Here is a 17,744-nt window from a genome sequence, read left to right on the forward strand (position 1 = left end):
AGCTGTTTTCAAGATTTTCTATTTGTCTTTGAGATTTGCAAGTTTCACTATTATAGTTTCACCTTGTGGTGTTGACCTATTTTTATTGATTTTGAGGCGGTTCTCTGTGCCTCCTCGATTCGAATGCCTGTCCAGATTAGGGAAGTTCTCCACTATGATTTGTTCAAATAAGCCTTCTGCCCGCCCCCCTCCTCCTCTTCTGTGACCCCTATTATTCGAATACTGTTTCACTTTGGGTATCACTGATCTCTCGAATTCTCCCCTTGTGATCCTGTCGTTTATCTCTGTTTTTCAGCTTCCTTCTCTTCCATCATGTGTTCTCCAGGTCACTGACCCTCTCTTACTCCAGCAGTAAGAGCCTCCATTTTGACTGCACCTTAGTAACAGCGTTTTAATTTCAGCCTCATTGGGTGTTAGTTCTTTTACTTCTCCAGCAATTTCTCTTCTGTGCCTTTCTCAAGCACAGCTAGTATCTTTGTGATCACCGTTGTGAATTCTGACATCTTACTTGTCTCCATGTTGGCCACATCCCTGCCTGTGAGAACTGCCTCCTGCTCCTTCTTTTGGGGTGAGAGTCTCCATCTCATCATTATGTCCAGAAAAGAAAAGATGAAGGAGAGAGAAATGACAAAAATAGCAACAACAGAAAAATACAAACAAAACAAACCAGAAGAAAACAGAAACAAAAGAAGAAAAAATCAAACAAGAAATAAAACAGAACAAAACAGTAAGCTAGATCCTGGGTGTATTTTGGTCTGTTTGTTAAAAGAAACAAGACTCCAAAATAGAAAGGAAAGAAAAACGTATGTGTATACAAAAACAAAATACAATGAAAGGAAACAAAAAATTAAAAACAGTATAAAAATTAAAAAAGAACTGATAAAATAACTGAAACAAATAAAGCTGGAAGACTCGAGAACGATAAAACCACAAATGCTATATTCGGTTTCCCCAAGAACCCAACCGGCGGTCTGCATGATGGTGACCTTGTCCGCGGTTCCTGCTGGTCTTCTGCGGGGGGGCCTGCTGCGCTGGTCTCCGGTGTCCTCCCGGCGGCGGACTCTGGGTGCTCGGGCTCGTGGAGCGGCTCGCGCTTGCACTAGGTGGTCTGCTCCCGGGGAGCTTCCCGCCGCCTCCGGACAGGCTCCTTTCCTGGTTGCAGGATGGCAGCAGGTCCTTCTCCGACCTCCACTGGTCGTGCAGGTGCTCAGAACCATGTGAAAACTGTCTAGCTGGACTCGGGGCACCAGAGGAAATCAGGGTCCCCTACTCCTCCACCGTAACTCCTCCCCCCACAAACATTTTGAAAGTACGTTGGCTTACTCTGGGGCTAGAGGGACCGTCACTGACCCAACAGCGTTCTAAGCGCAAGGCCAGCCAGACGGTCGTGGGTCCCACAGTTGAGGCCGTCCGGCCTTGACACTTGGGGTGGTGCGGGGGGCCAGCGCCTGTCCCCGGGACAGCGGGTCGGGTGGGGCACCGTGAGCTGTCCCGGGGGCACGTGAGTGGTCGGAATGGCTCCTTGGCGCCTGTGGGGTTCCCTGGTGAGCACAGACACGAGGAGGCTGAGAGCAGGCGGCAGTTGAAAGCCTTTATTGTACTGCGGCGTGTGCAGACAGGAACATGCAGGTCCTGCTGTCACAGCTCGGTCTGGGCAGGGGACCTCCAAAGGCCAGGCAGGGACCTGGGAGCAAGCCCAGCAGAGCCGGCGGGGCCCACAGAGAGCCTCTGGAGGGCACCAGAGGGGCTGCGGAGTCCGGGGACGAGGCTGGACTGAGGAAGGCCTCAGGAGGCTGTCGGTGAGGGTCTGGAGCACTGGCCACCGCAAGGCCCCTGCAAAGCCTCTGGGGTCCAGGGAGGGCGTGGAGGGGACGGTGTGGACAGACAGACCGGAGCGCAGGGAGGCGGGGCTCTCTGGAGAAGCTGGGGACGCATGGGGCGGGTCCTCTTTTCCTGACTTGACACCCGCACCTGGCGATGGAGCCTGCAGCCCGCGGGACCTCTGGGTGAGTCTGAGTAGCACCATGGGTGGGAGGGCGGTGCCCGCGGGCCTGGGGAGCCCGGGGCGCAGGCAGGGCCGGGGGCTGGGAGTGCGAGACGGGGGCTGGAAGCCGGGTCGCCTGGCAGGAGGGAGGAGGCGCTAACAGATCCAGCGGATGAACCGGTCGAAGAAGCCGGGCTGAGCCAGGCTGTCGTAGTCCTTCTCGCGGAAGATGGCGGTCGCGTCGCCCAGGCTGATCTTGGACAGCACGTCCGTGTCCACGTCGCCGCCCACGGCCACCACGGTGGGCACCACGTTCTGCTTGCGCATGGAGTGCACGGCCTCCTCCAGGCTGTCGTTGCCCGTGACGCCGTCGGTGAGGAACACGAAGGCCAGCTCGGCGTGGCGGCGAGCCCCTGCCCGCGCGCCGCGCACCACGTGGTTGATGGCGTGCACGATGCCCGCGCCCACGTGCGAGAAGGAGTTGAGGTAGCGCGCGCCTTCCAGCGCCTGGTGGATGGCCGTCAGGTTGGAGGTGAGCGGGAACTCCACCTGCTGCGGGCCCGGGCCCCCGAACTGCAGCAGGGCCACGCGCGCGTGGAGTGGGTCGTCCTCCCTGCGCGCCAGCGTCAGCCGCCGCGACACCTCCTCCACGAAGCGCCGCGCCTTGTGGAAGTTCTGCTCGCCCAGCCGCTCCGAGCCGTCCAGCAGGAAGACGATGTCCACCGGCCGCTGCGTGCACTGGGCCACGTACAGCTCTGGGGGCAAAACGGGGTGGTGGGCGGGCGACCCGGGTGAGGCCCCGCGGCCGGGCCCTGCCCCTGCGGCCCCTTCCTGGCCACTCCAGGCCCTGGCACCGTCTGGTACCCCGCCCTGGCCGTGGCCTGTGCCCATCTCTGGGCACACCCCTCCCACTGGAGCCGTTAGAACCCCCCGGGGTTGTGGGGTTGCATCCAAAGGCTCCCACCATCGGGAGCCCCCACCACAGTGGGCCAGGGTTGGGCCCCAGCTCTGGGGAACCTGTCACCGTCTCTGCTGGTTTTGCTCTCTTCAGGGTATGCCCCAAACCTGAAGGCTGAGAGGCTTATTTCCACCCTCCAAGCACCTTCTCTGCCCAGTCACCTCCTCCAGGCCCTTCTGGGCAGGAAGGAGACTCCAAAAGGGCCACAGTCCACAGAAGGGGTGGGATGGAGGCTCGGGAAAGCTGTCTTTGCATTTGTAATCCACTAAAAAGATCTCATAAGACCAGTCCTGAAACCCCCAGGATGTGAGGAGCCACATTTGGCCATGACCCCCTTCCTCCCTGTGGTCCCAGAGCTGCCCGACACTGGCTGGACCGTGTCTGTCCCAGCTGTGGGGGCAGCGGGGAGTGGAGCCTGTGTCCTCCGTGACTGGACATCTCTCCGGTGGGCGGTGAGCATGGGCATGGCCCGAGCCCGGCAGCAGCTCCCGTGAGGAGAGCTGAGGAGAGCCCTGCTCCCACTGGGAGGTCACCTGCCCTGGACTGCCAGGGCTGCATCCAAGGCTGGGGCCAAGCATCTGGGGGACGTGGGCGCTCCAGCACAGCCTGGAAACCCACTCCTCACATATGTGGGCTGTGGTCCACCCTCCGCAGAATGCAGCCCGGCCCTTCCGCCGTGGCCTTGCTGGAGACCACACCTCCAACCACGGCTTGGGCTAGGGGAGGACGGAGCTGGCCGTCCTGCTGGCATCCAGCTTCTCAGCCCTGCGGGCCCCAATCTGGGATATGGGGCCCAGTGGGCTGAACCCTGGGGCCAGGAGGGTGTGGACCCCATCAAGGAGGAAGTCCTGACTCCCGGCATCGACCAGCAGGGCCTCAGCCCAGGCCCCAGCCACAGCATGTCACCCCAGCACGCCACGGGACCACAGCAATGCTTTCACACGTTTCCAGCTTTTATAGCGTGTTTAGGATGTCACAGTGTCCGAGGGTGGCCAGGCCACTGGCGGGCAGAGCCACACTTCTGGTAGGCAGGATTTTTTTTTTAAGGAAGCTTATATTAATGACGTAGCTTATCTTGTCGGCCGTGCAGATGAAAAGCAGCTTCTGCTTTAAATCCACGTCTAGCAAGCCAGCTGGGTGCCCCCGCGCTCCGTCACCACCAGCAGGGACATGCGTGGGGCCGCCGGCCTTGGGGCAGATTTCCTCAATGCAAAAACCAGGGAGGCCGAGAAAAATGCACGAGGGGTGGCAGCAGGCACAGGAGCTGCAGGGGAAGCCGGGAGTTTGGGGATTGTGAGGCTCTGCTCGTCTCTCTTGTGTTTTGGCTGAACAATGGCCTCCCCAAAGATGCCCGTGTCCTAAACCTCGAGACTGAATATGACCTTACAGGGCAAAGAAAGACGCGGGGAGAATTAATTACCAGCCTGAGACTATTCTGGATTCTCCAGTGGGCCCCAAGCGCCACCAGAAGGTCCTGATAAGGGGGTGGAGGGTCAGGCTTCCAAGGAGGGACCACGTGACACCAGCGGCAGAGACAGGAGCTGGAGGAGGCAGGAAGGTCCTCCCCAGAGCCCCTGGAAAGAGTGTGACTCCACCACGCCTGGACCTTGGACTCTCGGCCCCAGACTGAGAGACGATAGACTTCTGTTGTTTCAAGCCCCTTCGTGTGTGGTCGGCCGCCCCAGGTCGCTAAACTCGGGCCAGTCCTGCCCGTGGGCAGCCTCCACGGCTTCAGCAGAGCGCCAGCGCTGTCTCGGGGTCCCCCACGATGTCCCTGTGCACCAGCTTGAATGTGTCAATGAACAGTTCCATCCAGTCCTGCCGCTCGCTTCCTGTGGCGAACTTGGCTCGCTCGGCGGTGTAGACCATCACGGCCACCAGCCTGGAGTAGGCGGCCGGGTCCTGCGTGAACTCCGTGGCGTTTAGCAACTGTTGGATCAGGGGGATGGTCCTGGGGAAGGAGGCATCGGGGCCCTCTTCCGTGCGGAGGAAGGTGACCGGGGGCTCGCCGCCAGGCCGCGGTCCATCTGCGGGGGCATCCAGAGAAGGCTTTAAGGGACTAAGCTGGCATGAGTGGGCCTCCCGCCGCCCTCCTGGGCTGCGCGTACTGAGAGCCGAGGCGCCTCTCTCTTCCAGGGTGACTTGGGACCACAGCGGGACGGCTGTGAGGCTCAGCAGGGTGTGGGGGCGGGGAGCTACGGGCCCGCTGGCGTTGGCGTGCGGGGCCAGAGCTCGCAGCGGGGGCGGGAGCCAGCAGCACCTTCGGCGTCCCCACAAGACTCTTGGCACACATGGTGGCACTGAGACTTGACCGGTCTCGGGGTCAGCTTCTAGCAGCTCAAGGCTCTGCACCGGGGGACCCCAGCCCCCTCACTACACCCGACCAGGAAAACTGCTTGCGCCGGGACAACCTGGCTTGTTCCAGCCCCAACCTCGTGACGGGCAGGTAGGTCCCTGGGCCCCCTCAGAACAGTTTCCAGAAAGCTCACAATGATGAGTCCTTCTCTGCTCTTCGAGACGCCCTCCGTCCGCCGCCCAGAACTGGCCCCTAGAGGACCCAGGAGCGGCTGTGCCTCCCACCCCCGAGGGTCCCGCTCTCTCTTCCGGCCCCCCTGGGAGCGCAGGCCGGACCCCGCAGGCGCCTTGCTCCTGTGCACCACGGCCTCTGCCCTAGGGGCCCAGAGCTTGCTTTTCCTCTGGGGGGTGGCAGGTAGCCAAGCCAGGTAGCCTGGTGGCACGGACCCCCCACCCCGGCCCACACGCCGCCGTCTGTGCCTCTCCTCTGCACGCCCGCCCCGAGAGTCTCTGCCTCTGTTCCAGGGAGGCGGGGCTCGGGTCACCCTGGGGCTCCCCACTCCCGCGGCAGCGCTCCAGGACCAGCCTTCACCGCCTCAGCTGCCGGCCAGCTCTGCGGCTCCCCGAAACTATCATGGCTCTGAATCAATCGAGCAAGCTGCCCCCTGGCCGGATCCAAGCCTGGGGTCAGCTGGGCCTCTGGGTGGACGGGGCCGTGTGGCCAGAAGGTCAGGGTCGTGCCCAGCCAGCAGAGGACGCTGTCTGTGGTCTCGAAATGGGGAGACGCGCACCAAGCCGCCGACGGGCAGGTTCGCGGGATCTCGTTCCCCAGCGACCTCTGCTTTTTTCCTCCCTGGTCACAATGTCTAAGAAACCTGGAGATTCTTGTCCCTTTAAAGGGTAAACTTGTGAGTGTGGCAGAGAAGATAACTGGGAAAAGGTGGGCCAGGGTCTCCTGGGAGGCCACTCCCTTTCACTGCCAGGTCTTGGAGGCTCGGGGGAAGCAAGGCCGCTCGCCAGCACCCCGCGTCAGACTCGCAGCCAGACCCCACGGAGACGTCACAGGAAAGGGAGCTGCGGCCAGACGCCTCTCAGGAACACAGACACCGAAGTCCTCAGCAGGATACGAGCAAATCAAGCCTCACCTCACACAGAACGACTTACACGCCGCGAGCAGGTAGGATTTATCCCGGCCGGCAAGGTCGGCTCAGCCTCCGGAAACCAACGTCCTCCATCGCGTCAACACGGCAAAGCGGAAAACCACAGTGTCCTAACCGTAACCGCGGAGGCAGCCTGTGGCCGAGCCCACACTCACTCAGGACGTGTCCTCCGGAACTAGGAAGAGGGGGACTAGCAACTTGACAAGGCTCGTCGGTGGAAAACCTTGGCTGACGTCGAGCTCAGGGGTCAGAAACTGGAAGCTTCCCCACCGAGATCGGGCCGAGGACACTGGGCCCCTGCTGGGCCCTGGACGCCAGGGGTCAGGGTCTAGTCTGTCCACGGGGGCCAGCCTGACTGTGGGACCCACCGTGGGTGACCGGGGTGTCCTGCGGGCCGGTGTATGGCTGCTCAGTGTGGCCTCCAGCAGAGACCCCCCAGCCCAGCTCTCAGGCCGGCACCTGGGGTTTGGGCAGCTCTGGGCACTGCAGACAGCCATCCCCGGAGGACTCGAGGGGCCTGAGGCCCAGGCAGTGCCCAGACTGAAGCAGAGCTCACAGCAGCCATGGTGTGGGACCACCGCGATGACCATTTCCTGGGAAACTCTCTGTCAGGACAAGTGTGGGGACCCCTGCCCCCAACTCAGCACAGTTCTTCCCTCAAGCCACCTCTGCTCCTTTGCACCTGCCCAGGGGGCCCACCAGATGCTCCGTGAGGAGCCAGCATGCAGGCCCTGGAAATGTCAACTCCGCCTGGCAGGCGATGGTGTGGGCACGGGCCTCGCGGTTCTTGTCTGTGTCCCCCCCAGGTCGGCCGGCACAGCCAGGCCTGCCTGCTACGGTGGCCGACGCCACACCAGCTCCTGGGAGGACCCAGGCCTGGTGCCCATGTCCCAGCCGGAGGGCCCAGTGCTGGTCCCGGGACCCCGGCAGGCGGGGCGGGTCGCTCAGGGGAGACCTCAGCTCCCGGCTCACACCGGCAGCTCCAAGGGCCCGTGGTCCCAGCCCCTGTGCCGCAAAGCCTTGGGGGCGGCGGCTCGGGGCCTGCGGAGCCTCCCGCCCCCTTCCCTGACCCACAGTACCCAGGGACAGCTTCCGCGTGTCCCCAGCAGCCTTAAGCCCAGAAGTAGCCATGTCGAGAGCAAGGGGCCCAGGCCCCCGACACACGCCAGGCTCTGCTTCAGAGACCGCAGCTCGGGGCCGCGGAGGCTGGGAGCGAGCGCATCTGCCGGTGGCCGCGTGAGGCCGCGCTCCCTCCCTCCACGGCTGTTCACCAACCACCCGGTGCGCCACGTCCCGGGCTCCCACTGGGGGTGGTTGAGATGGTTCTAGGGTGTCTGTCCCTCCCGGGCCGTGGTCAGGGACACCACAAGGCTTCGAGGTGCGGACGGGAGCGCACCTGCCCAGAGTGCGCTGGGCTCGGAGGGGCTGGGGGGCTCGGGACGGCCAATCTCGCTCCCAGCCCCTCCGCAGACGTGCCAGGGTCCTGGGGCTGAGTCACCCATCTAAAGTTTTCTCGCTGCGGGGGGGGCGGGTCCCGCAGCGGCCCCTCCTCTCCGGCCCCGGCTGCTTGAGTCTGGGGTGGGGGGCTTGGCACTGTCCGAGTTACCTGTTTGGCAGGGAAGGTCTGGGCACACGATCTGAGGGTCTAGGAGCAAGGAGAGAGGCCGGGGGGTACCGGTCAGTGTCCGCTTGCCAGAACAGGGGCCGAACGCCCTTAGCGACCCTCCTGCCCCTTCTGCCCTCCTCAGGTCCTCCTTCCCCAGCGCGGACCGGGCTGCGCAGGCCGCCACTCACCTGGGCACAAGACGTCCTCCATGTCGTCGATGAACTTCTCGGCCACCAGGTCAGAGAAGCGGGTCATGTTCCGCACCTGCTGGGGCTTGTCGCAGGCGATGGAGTACAGGTTCTCGCTCTCGTGCTTCTCGTGGAACATGTCGCCGATGCCGATGGCCGTCACCGTGACGTCGTGGTTGCACAGGGCCCGCAGGTTGAGGTCATCGTCCCGGGGGTCGTGGCGGCCATCCGTGATGACCACTGCAAACACCCGGGTCTTCTGGCGCCGGCTCTCTTTGATGAGCTGGTTGTAGGCGAACTTGAGGGCTGAGGGCGTCCAGGTGCCGCCGGCGATCCACTCCAGGTTCTTGACGGCCTCCTTGAAGCTGGACAGCGAGTCGATGCGGTCGTCGTCCAGCTGGATGGCCTCAAAGGTGCCCTCGTGGCTGTACTGCACCACGCCCACGCGGGTTCCTGCGGCCGGGGCGGGCGTGAGGGTGCGGCTGCGCCCCGCGGCCCCAACCCCCAGCACGCCGGCCCCCACCCCTGCACCCCTAACCCTCACCCCCCAATGCCGCCTCCCCCACTGCACCCCTGTGGCTCTGAGGGAAGCTGACACCGGTCGGCCCGCCGGCCCCCCTCCCATGCGTGGACCTCCCGCCCCCGGCCCCGCCCACCACAGGCACAACTGACCCGTCTCTGACTTGGGGTCCTTGGCAATGGCCCCCAGCCTGTTGACCACGTTGATGACGAAGTTCTTCTCCAGAGTGAAGTTGGTGTAGCCGATGCTCTCCGAGCTGTCGATGACGAACACCACGTCCAGGGCCCCGCACCGTTTCTCGCAGTCTGCGGGCCAGGTGCAGGGTCAGGGCGAGGGGAGGCAGCGGTGTGCGCGGACCCCGGCCTGGGGACACACGCCCGGGGCCCACAGGCGGGTGCAGGAGTGGGAGGGCGTGACGCAGAGGGACGACCCGCCCCCGGACGAGAGCCCCCCCCCAAGGACACGAGGCTCCAGCTCCGCCGCCACGTGCGGCCGAGACTCACCGCAGCAGCCGCACGTCTCCCGCACGTAGGTCATGACGTCGCACTCCTGCAACACAGGGGTGTCAGGCCCGGGCCAGGAAAGCGAGCCCCGGACCGGCCGAGAGGGGCTTCCAGGAAGTCTGCGCGCTCCCAGGGCTGCCCTTGCTTTCCTACTTTGGAGGGAGGGGGACGCGGGTTCCATCCCTGCCCGATACTCACCGTGAGGCCGGGGTCTCCAGGGGGGCCAGGCTCTCCCTGGAGGAGGAAGGGTGGCGCTGAGAAGTGGCCGGTGTCTGGGCTGGGCAGCCCCGCCCCCACCCTCGCCCTCGCCCCCGCCCCCGGGCAGCCCCGCCCCCGCCCTCGCCCCAGCCCCCGGCAGCCCCGCCCCCGGCCCGGGCAGCCCCGCCCTCGCCCCAGCCCCCGCCCCGCGCAGCCCCGCCCCCGCCCCGCCGTCCCTCCGCCAGCACGACCCTGAGGTTCAGCGAGGCCCCGGGCTAGCCCGGAGGGCTGGAGGCACCAGCAGTGGACCTACCTCGGGTCCTGGGGATCCTCTCGGCCCCCGAGGGCCAGGCTCGCCAGGGGGACCGGGATCTGCCTGGGGAGTGAGAAGAGCCGGTGGGCGGCCGCCTCGACCCCGCGCCCTCCCCGCACACCCCGCGGCCCCCACGCCCTCGGCCCTGGGTACTCACAGGCTCGCCCTTCTCGCCTTTCTTCCCGGGCTCTCCCTTGGCACCAAAGTCACCTCTGCCCCCCTGGAACACAGGACACTGGTCAGCCTGGGGCAGGGTGCTTGGCAAGCCCCCCGCCCCAGGCAAGACCTCTAGGGAGTCTGTCCGGGGCGGGCGTGCTTCCGTCAGAAGAGCCCGCGCCAGGCAGCTGGATGGGGTACGCGGCGGGGTTTGGGGGGACCCGGCAGGAGAGCGGCCAGCAGGCTCAGGGCTCCGCTCAGGAAGCTCTCTGGGGCCAAGGGTGGGTGAGGGGCACGCAGGCCGCCCCTGTGGGTGCGGAGGCCTCTACAGACGTACCTCAGGACCGGGTGGGCCGGGCTCACCCTTCTCTCCCTGGGAAGCAAGCACAGGTCACCATAACTCAGCGCAGAACCGGAAGGGCTGCCCTGGGGCGGGAGCTGGCTCTCCTGGGGACCCCAGATTTTTGGAAGCCCCTCCTGCCCCCTAGGGTGGTCTCAGTTTTCACAATCCGTATGAAGCCGTGAGTGCTGTGGGTGAACGCCACACCCCTGGCCCATGTCGGGGACAATTTCTGGGGCTCTGCATCCGATGAGTGACCCCAGGCCCACTCGCCCTCGTCCCATCCCCCAGGAGCGAGGCCCTCACAGGAACTAGTGGGAACCGTCAGGGCCTCCCGGGGCCCCCCAACTCCTGCCAAGACTTACGGGCATTCCTCGGGGTCCCGGGTAGCTGAATCCAGGCCTGCCGGGGTCCCCCTGCAGGGTGGGGAAACTGGTCAGGGAGGGTCCAGTGGGAAAGGAAGGGGCCAGGCTGGCACGCGCCGAGGACGAGGACCAGGACAGACGGGGCTGGGCTGCTGGTTGGGGGCTCCGTGTGCAGAGAACGGGAGGGGCTGCCCGGCCCCTGCGGATTCCCGGTGCCAAGGGAGCTGGGCCTGCTGTGCTCCTGGCAGCCTTACCCGAGAACCGAGCAGGGCTCAGCCCCCGAGGCCAGTCTTGCCCAGAGGGGGAGGGAACGTACCTTGGGACCAGGCTGTCCTGACTCTCCACGGGGACCAGCGTCGCCGGGGTCTCCCCGAGATCCCTGAGGGCAGAGAGGACGCAGAGTCAGCACAGACGAGCACGGACCACTCCAGGCAATGCTACCGCTCTCCCCTGCTGTCCTCTGGGGACTGGGCTACCACCGCGGTTCGCCTCCTCTAGGTGCCCCGCCCTGGCTCCCCGGCCCCGCGCCTCGCCTCCCCCTTGCGGCCCCTCCTGATGCGGCTGGACCCCTCAGGGCAGGATGACTGTGTGAGGTACACAGGGTGCTCCCCCCACCTCCCGCACTGCTGCCCAAGTGTGTCATGGGAACCGTGTCCTGGGGACGGGAGACCCACGCGGCACTATGGGAGGGGGGTGAGACTGAAGGGCAGCAAGGGGCCTGGGCCCCGGAGCCATAGGGCCCTCCCAGGTGTCCTGCTACCGACCTTCTTCCCAGGCTCTCCGAGAGCCCCCTGAGGGCCTCTGGGTCCAGGCAAGCCTCGGTCTCCCTGCAAAGAAGGAAAGCCCTCTGTCAATCACTGGAAACTAGGCGGGAATAGGGGGGTGTCCCTGCTGGGCAGGGGAGGGGCCAGGGGTCCTCGGTAGCCCCTTCTAGCCGGGAAGCTGGGTGGCTCCCGAGGATGAGTGGCCTCACTTACCTTGGCTCCTTTGTTGCCAACCTCTCCGGCCAGACCCCGGGGACCCTCAGGGCCAGGGTCTCCCTAGAGCAAAGAGGCGGAGTCAGTCTTGGGCATGTGGAGGGGCAGGGGAGGGTAGGGGCTCATTTAGCTCCCTGGAAAGGGTGACACCTACATAGTCTCCTGCACCAGGGAAGGGACTGCCATGCATTTCCCAGAGGGGCAGCCCCTCCTTCAAGCCCTCGACCCACATCTGGTGGGGAACTGTTGGCCCTCAGATTTACCACAGACAAAGACATCCTGAGCCAGCTACTGTGAGGAACTGCTGGGTGGAGCAGTGCGCAGCCTGCCCAGCAGTGCACGGCCCTCATGCAGGGAGCCATGCACAACCCTCACGGCCTTACCCTGCCCATGCCCCTCAGCAGGGAGTGTGGTTGGGGGTCACTGTCTGAGAACCTGCAGGGGGTGCCTCCGCCCCCACAGAGGCCAGGTACCAGGGGTCCTTTTTTTAAAAAAGATTTTTATTTATTTGAGGGAGAGCAAGAGCGAGAGAGCACCAGCGGAGAAAGGGCAGACGGAGAAGCAGACTTCCCACGGAGCAGCGGCTCCATCCCAGGACCCTGGGATCAACACCCGAGTGGAAGGTAGAAGCTTCACCGACAGAGCCACCCAGGCGCCCCTGGGGGTCCCTTTTGTTTTCCGGGTGGACCACGGTGGGGATATTGTTGGTGGCCCCTCGTCCCAGGACCCTGTTGACCCCACGGTGAGACCCCGGTGCAGAAACAGCCGACGGCACCCCCCAGACACTCACCTTCTCCCCCTTGGGGCCGTTGCTGCCTGGGCTGCCCTTGGCTCCTGGGTCCCCTCTGCGCCCCTGCGGAGAACAGGTATGTGGGGGGGCCCTGATGGTGGGGCCACGTGGGGACCCCGTGCTCGGCTCTCCTCTCTCGGACACAGGCTTTGGGGGAGGGGCCTGCTCCTCTGTCGGGTAAGTTAAGTTGCCACCAAGGATTTAGGACGTGAGGGGCTCCTAGTCGGCGTGTGAGACCAGGTCAGTTAGGGGTTTTAGTTGATGTGACCGGGGCCTGCCTGGACCAGCAATCAGCATGGTCTCTCCGTCCAGTTCCGGGCCTCAGGGCTCAGGGTGTTTCCCCCTCGAGGGTCAGCCCTGCCTTGAGACAAGGGACAGCCTGCCGTGGGGGGCCCACAGAGTGTGCGCCCGAGTCTGTGCTCAGCCCTCGGAGCATCCTGCTGGGAGGGCAATGTGGGGGCACGAGGCCGGTCCCCAGGCAGGGAAGCAGCTGAGCCTGGGCCCGGCCAGCAGGGGTTCTGCCCTACCCGGAGTGCTTCACTGGTGATGCCCAGAGCAGGGTGTGTGCAGGAGGGGTGAGGCAGGTGGGCCAGGCCCAGAGGGGACAGCCCACCCTGGCCAGCCCGCCCGGAGCCCTGGGCCCCAGGCACCGGTGGGGGCAGAGTGTGAACTCACAGGCTCGCCTTTGGGTCCTCGGGGCCCTGGTCCACCCTTGGCTCCTTTCACGCCAGGACTTCCCGGGGATCCGTTGTTGCCTTGGTAACCCTGGAGGGAGGAGACATGTCAGCCCCACAAGGAAGTGCCTGCGGAGTGTCCTCACCCCCAGCCCCACTGCCGCTGCGTGCGGCCGCGTCTGCCTCAGGGAGTGGGGTGCCGGGGTCCCCCAGCAGCGGAGGGCCTGGCCGCGTGCTCAGAGCCCAGGGCTGGCCAAGATGCCATTGTCCTTACTGCTCCCTCCCCCATCTGTGCTGGTGCACATGGTTGGCATGTGGCTTGCGGGGGTGGGTAGGGGAAGCAGCCACCAGCCAGGGGCACTTGCCTTGCTCCCTTTGGCCCCGTTGTCTCCTGGGGGTCCTCGGCGTCCCGGACGGCCAGCATCTCCCTAGGAAAGTTTGGAGAGATCAGCCTCCCATCCCTGAGACGCTGGCAACAGGGCAGGAGCCGGCTGCAAGGGGCTGGGCCCGCGTGGCTGCACGGGAAGCTCATCAGACCCGGGGCCCGTCCACGGGGCTGCCTTCTTGGGAGGGGCTGTCGTCCTGCTCCTCCAGAGGCCTGGGCAGCCAGCAGGGTGGATGCGGAACAGCCACGGCGCCCGAGAGCTTGGCAGAGGGACCCCGCACGGCCTTGGAGGACGGTGGTTTCATGGCTGGGGCCCCGTGGGCACCGCAGAGCTGCCTGACCGAACACACGGTCCTCAGCTGGCCACACACTGGCATTTTCGGGCAAGGCACCCGCAGCCCCCAGGCGGGAGCGCCCCTGAGGCAGGGCGTCCCCAGGCCTCCTACTCCCGAGGGCCACTCTGCAGGGACAGGCCCTCTCTGCGTGGCTTCTTGGCTGGCTGGCCCCCGCACTCCCCCAGAGCCTGGCACTGCCCTCGAAGGCCCATCACCCTGGCCCTCAGCCTACCTTGATGCCCTGGTCCCCTTGCTCCCCAGGGCTGCCGGCTTCCCCTGCGTATCCGTCGGGGCCCTGCAAGACAGAGTGACAGGGCTGTCCCAGGCTGCTGCCCAGAGCTGTGCGGGGCTTTCCTGGGGCCCGATGAGCAGAAGCCCGGTGGACCGAGTGCTCCGCTGGGTCTGGGCTTCCAGAACCCACTGTCAGGACGCCCAGGAGCACCGCCCCAGCCTGCCCCAGAAGCCCCGAGAGTATTTCCTCATCATGAGGCCACAGCTCTGGCTGAACCCTGGGTGGGGACAAGGGACGGGCAGGAAAGAGGCTTCAGAGGGGGCCACGCCAAGTGGCTCCCTGCTTCCTCACTGCAGCTCGAGGGGCTGGCCACCACCCTGCCCTGCCACCCCCTGCCAAGACCCTGCGTCTCCTGGAGCCCGAGCTGGCCTTACCCGACTCCCGGGGTCTCCCTTGCAGCCAGGAGGCCCGATGCGCCCCAGCTTGCCCTGGAGGAGAAGAGGGGGGCAGAAGGTGGGTCAGGGTCGCGCACCAACGGGCGAATGTGCGGGGACGGTCCCCTCTGTGTCATTCCCAGCGGGCACCCAGCTGGGTGTTCAGGGGCTGGACGGTACGGCAGCCTCTCTGCAGGTGGCAGGCCAGGTCCCTGGGATGTGGCTGGACCATGAGCTCCCCCCCGCCTCACCCCCCAGGCCGGATCTGGGCTTCTGGAGCCCAGGCTGGAGACCCCGCGAGCTCGTCCTCAGAAGCGAATGTCCACGCTGGCTCTTATCTGTCCTGCGTCCCTGGCTAGGTGACAGTGGGGGCCGTCCAGCCACAGGCTGTGGGCAGTGGCCAGGGGCCCCAAAGGCCCCAGGTAAGGACCCAAGGGTCTCGGGGAGGCTCTGCTCACTCCTATGCCAGAAACGCTGTGCCCCTGGCCTGGGGAGGGGCCCGAGATGCCCTCTACCTTCTGTCCATCGGTCCCGTTCTTGCCGGCCAGGCCGGGAGCCCCCTGCAGGGAGAGGTGTGATCGTCAAGCCTTGGGGCGGCGGGAAGGTGGGGTGCCCCGCCCCCCGGCCCGGACGACCTGCTCACCTTCCGCCCGTCGGCTCCAAATTCACCCTGTGCAGGAGGAAAGGGAGGCCGGTTAGCTTGGAGTCCCACAGATGCCACTGCCTCTGGGGGCCCGGTCCGCCTCAGACCGAGCAAGAGGCCAGAAGGACCCCAGAGAGGGCGCCCCTCCGTGACGCCAGATGCGGCGCCCCCATCGGGGCCACGATGCGCTGACGGACGCTGCTGTGCTCTGGGACCACGTCACAGTCTCACCTTCTCTCCTTTGAAACCAGGAACACCCTGAGGTCGGAAGAAAGGAAGAGCAGCGTTACTGGGGGTGTGTGCACCCCAGATCGGGGGAGAGCAGGGGCAGCCAGTCCCGGCTCAGTTCAGGGACAACATTCAAGATACCGAGGCTCTTGGCTTCTTGCCCTGGGAATGAAGGGGTGGGTGGCCTGGAGACAACCTGACCCTGTGGGCCAGTCCCCACCCGGCCCAGACAGCCCTTGGCCTGTTCCCCCGACCCCTAGTCACGGGCGCAGGGCTGGCAGCGACTTGCCTTGGGTCCTGGGAATCCAATGGGGCCTTCAATGCCTGGGTCTCCCTGTGGAGAAAGAACAAAGAGCCGCAGCTGAGCCCCAGTCCTGGGAACCTGGGGCCTACAGGGCAGGGGTGTGGAGGACACTCACCTGTCGTCCCTTCTGCCCAGGCTCTCCTGGCTCGCCCATGTTGCCCTTGGCACCCTAAACGCAGATCATGGAGAAAGGGGTAAACTAGGGCAGGAAGCAGGTAGGCAGGCAGCGGCTTCTGAGCTGGTGTGTCCTGTTTTGTTTTGGGGGCTCCTTTGTGTCCCTTCAGATATCATCGTGGGCGCCCTTCCCCTCATGGCAGGGCCACGTCTGTGAAGCTGCCTCCTCGGAGACCTCCATGCCTGGGCTGTGGCAGGTGGCAGTGTCACCGAGGGGGGAGGGGAGCATCTAGCTGGGGACCTGGGGATGGGCATCTACACTCCTACTGGTCTAGGCGGCTCCCTTCAGATTTAGAAGAGGGAAATGGAGCTGCGTAGGGATGGGCTCATCTTCCCAGAGGTTCTCCCCTCCTCTGCCATCACGTCCGACCTTTGACCGAACTTGCGGGGTGTCTCACACCCCGGCAGTGAGCTCCGTAAGGAGTGCGGGAGTGGGAGCTCCGGGTGCTTTGGCAGGACCTGGTCCAGGTCTCCCGCCCCGGCGAGTTTCCCTACACCAGAGCTGCAACGGCAAAGCTAAGAATGAAAACGCTTTCCTGCTTTTCTCAAAACGCCATTTAAGAGGACGGAGATAAAAACTGGTTTTAGTTCTCCCAGGGTCAGAAGGGTTGAGACCGTCCTGGGCGCATGTGGTCCCATGTTTGGAGCTGAAGAGATGCCGGGGGCCTCCTGGCAGCTGGGACCCCGAGGTTGGGCCGGGCGTCTTACCTTCTGTCCGCGGTAGCCCTTGGGGCCCAGCGGCCCGGGGATCTCCAGACAGCTCACCTTGTAGCACTGAAACAAGAAGCAAGGGGTGTTGGGGAAGGCTGGCGGGGAGAGTCCCAGGCGGGGGGCCAGGGAGGGAGCTGGTGCGGGGCCGAGGACCCCTGGGCCGTGGGCCATCGGGAGCACGGGGCCCGAAGGAGGAGCAGACTTGGGAGGCGCCCAGGAGGCCCTGAACCCAAAGGCTCTCGGCCGATTCTGGGAGGACCAAGGAGTCTTGCTCCCTGGCCGCCTCCCGTTTGTCCCAGACCCCCGGGAGCAGCAGGGGGCTGGGGCGGTCATCATCTCTGCCAGGTCAGCGCCTCAGAGTCCCAGCGGGCAGCACCCGGCCGGGGCGGCAGGACCGGAAAACGCCTCTCACCTCTCCATAGGCTTCATGTTTCTGTGGGAAAGACAAAAAAAATTGCTACTTAGCCAGAGCCAGAGATTTGGGTGGGAATGGGGAGCTCACCCTCCCAGAGGGGTAAACTGAGCCCCAGAGCAGGGCACTGCCCAGTGAGGGAGCAGGTCTCAGGGCTTCGGCCTCCGCCCCTGCTCCTGGTGCCCAGTGGGTGGGCGTGGCCAGGCAGCGCCTCACCATGACCTTGATGATGCGATTGATGGTGTCCTGGTTGATCTCCAGGTCGGGACGCACGGTGGCGTAGTTGTTGCGGTAGAGCTCCAGCGGCATGCTCGCCATGTCCCGCAGGCCCTGCTCGTTCGGGATCTGGTTGGGGGCCACGGTGAAGATCCGGATGCCCTCCTCGCGAGCCCGCTCCGCCTGCAGCTTGATGCCCCCGCACGGGCTGCCGGTGACGTAGCCGTCGGTGATGACCACCGCGAAGTGGACCCCGCCCTTGGCCTTGAGCTGCCGGATCTCCTGGGTCATGTTGGCCAGCGCGCAGTCGGTGAAGGTGCCCTTCCGGATGGAGACGATGCTCTCCAGGCTCTTGGTGAAGGAGGCCCGGTCGCTGTCGGGCGGGCTGAACACCCTCACCACGTCGGAGAAGTGCAGGCCCCCGTAGCGCCAGCTGAGGGCCACCTGGTCCAGGTAGGTCTCGTCCTGCAGCTGGCTGATGAACTGCCGCACGAACTGCCTCATGTGGTACAGCAGGCTGTCGATGGGCGACTGCATGGTGACGCTCTCCGAGGTGTCCAGCACGAAGTACACGTTGATGGGGCAGTCGGCCTTCTCTGGGGGCGCGGGGGCGTCACTGGCCTGCCCAGGGCGGGGGCCTGCG

At 65.1% G+C, this 17,744-nt stretch overlaps 1 protein-coding gene across 2 annotated transcripts in view; it reads right to left on the minus strand.

Annotated features, from left to right (window-relative positions):
- Positions 1-1,577: 1,577 nt before the first annotated feature.
- COL6A2 (collagen type VI alpha 2 chain) overlaps positions 1,578-17,744 on the minus strand; it is a 32,921-nt gene continuing 16,754 nt past the window's right edge. Inside the window, exons 3-28 of one of the 2 annotated variants that reach the window (XM_044250765.1) lie at positions 17,102-17,697; positions 16,886-16,906; positions 16,471-16,536; positions 15,704-15,757; positions 15,574-15,618; positions 15,288-15,314; positions 15,057-15,083; positions 14,929-14,973; positions 14,414-14,467; positions 13,980-14,042; positions 13,393-13,455; positions 13,029-13,118; positions 12,354-12,416; positions 11,564-11,626; positions 11,351-11,413; positions 10,903-10,965; positions 10,587-10,637; positions 10,219-10,254; positions 9,883-9,945; positions 9,726-9,788; positions 9,413-9,448; positions 9,215-9,260; positions 8,864-9,016; positions 8,192-8,644; positions 8,004-8,042; positions 1,578-2,739 (exon numbers count right to left, since the gene is read on the minus strand). In XM_044250765.1, the coding sequence (XP_044106700.1) occupies positions 2,141-2,739; positions 8,004-8,042; positions 8,192-8,644; positions 8,864-9,016; positions 9,215-9,260; positions 9,413-9,448; positions 9,726-9,788; positions 9,883-9,945; positions 10,219-10,254; positions 10,587-10,637; positions 10,903-10,965; positions 11,351-11,413; positions 11,564-11,626; positions 12,354-12,416; positions 13,029-13,118; positions 13,393-13,455; positions 13,980-14,042; positions 14,414-14,467; positions 14,929-14,973; positions 15,057-15,083; positions 15,288-15,314; positions 15,574-15,618; positions 15,704-15,757; positions 16,471-16,536; positions 16,886-16,906; positions 17,102-17,697 (2,942 nt within the window). In that variant the 3' untranslated portion in view covers positions 1,578-2,140. Of the gene's footprint in view, positions 2,740-3,874; positions 4,970-8,003; positions 8,043-8,191; positions 8,645-8,863; positions 9,017-9,214; positions 9,261-9,412; positions 9,449-9,725; positions 9,789-9,882; positions 9,946-10,218; positions 10,255-10,586; positions 10,638-10,902; positions 10,966-11,350; positions 11,414-11,563; positions 11,627-12,353; positions 12,417-13,028; positions 13,119-13,392; positions 13,456-13,979; positions 14,043-14,413; positions 14,468-14,928; positions 14,974-15,056; positions 15,084-15,287; positions 15,315-15,573; positions 15,619-15,703; positions 15,758-16,470; positions 16,537-16,885; positions 16,907-17,101; positions 17,698-17,744 lie in introns of those variants that run through there. The other variant, XM_044250766.1, reaches the window with a different exon arrangement.

Source organism: Neovison vison, chromosome 6 (assembly GCF_020171115.1).
Source record: "Neovison vison isolate M4711 chromosome 6, ASM_NN_V1, whole genome shotgun sequence".
NCBI lineage: Eukaryota > Metazoa > Chordata > Mammalia > Carnivora > Mustelidae > Neogale > Neogale vison.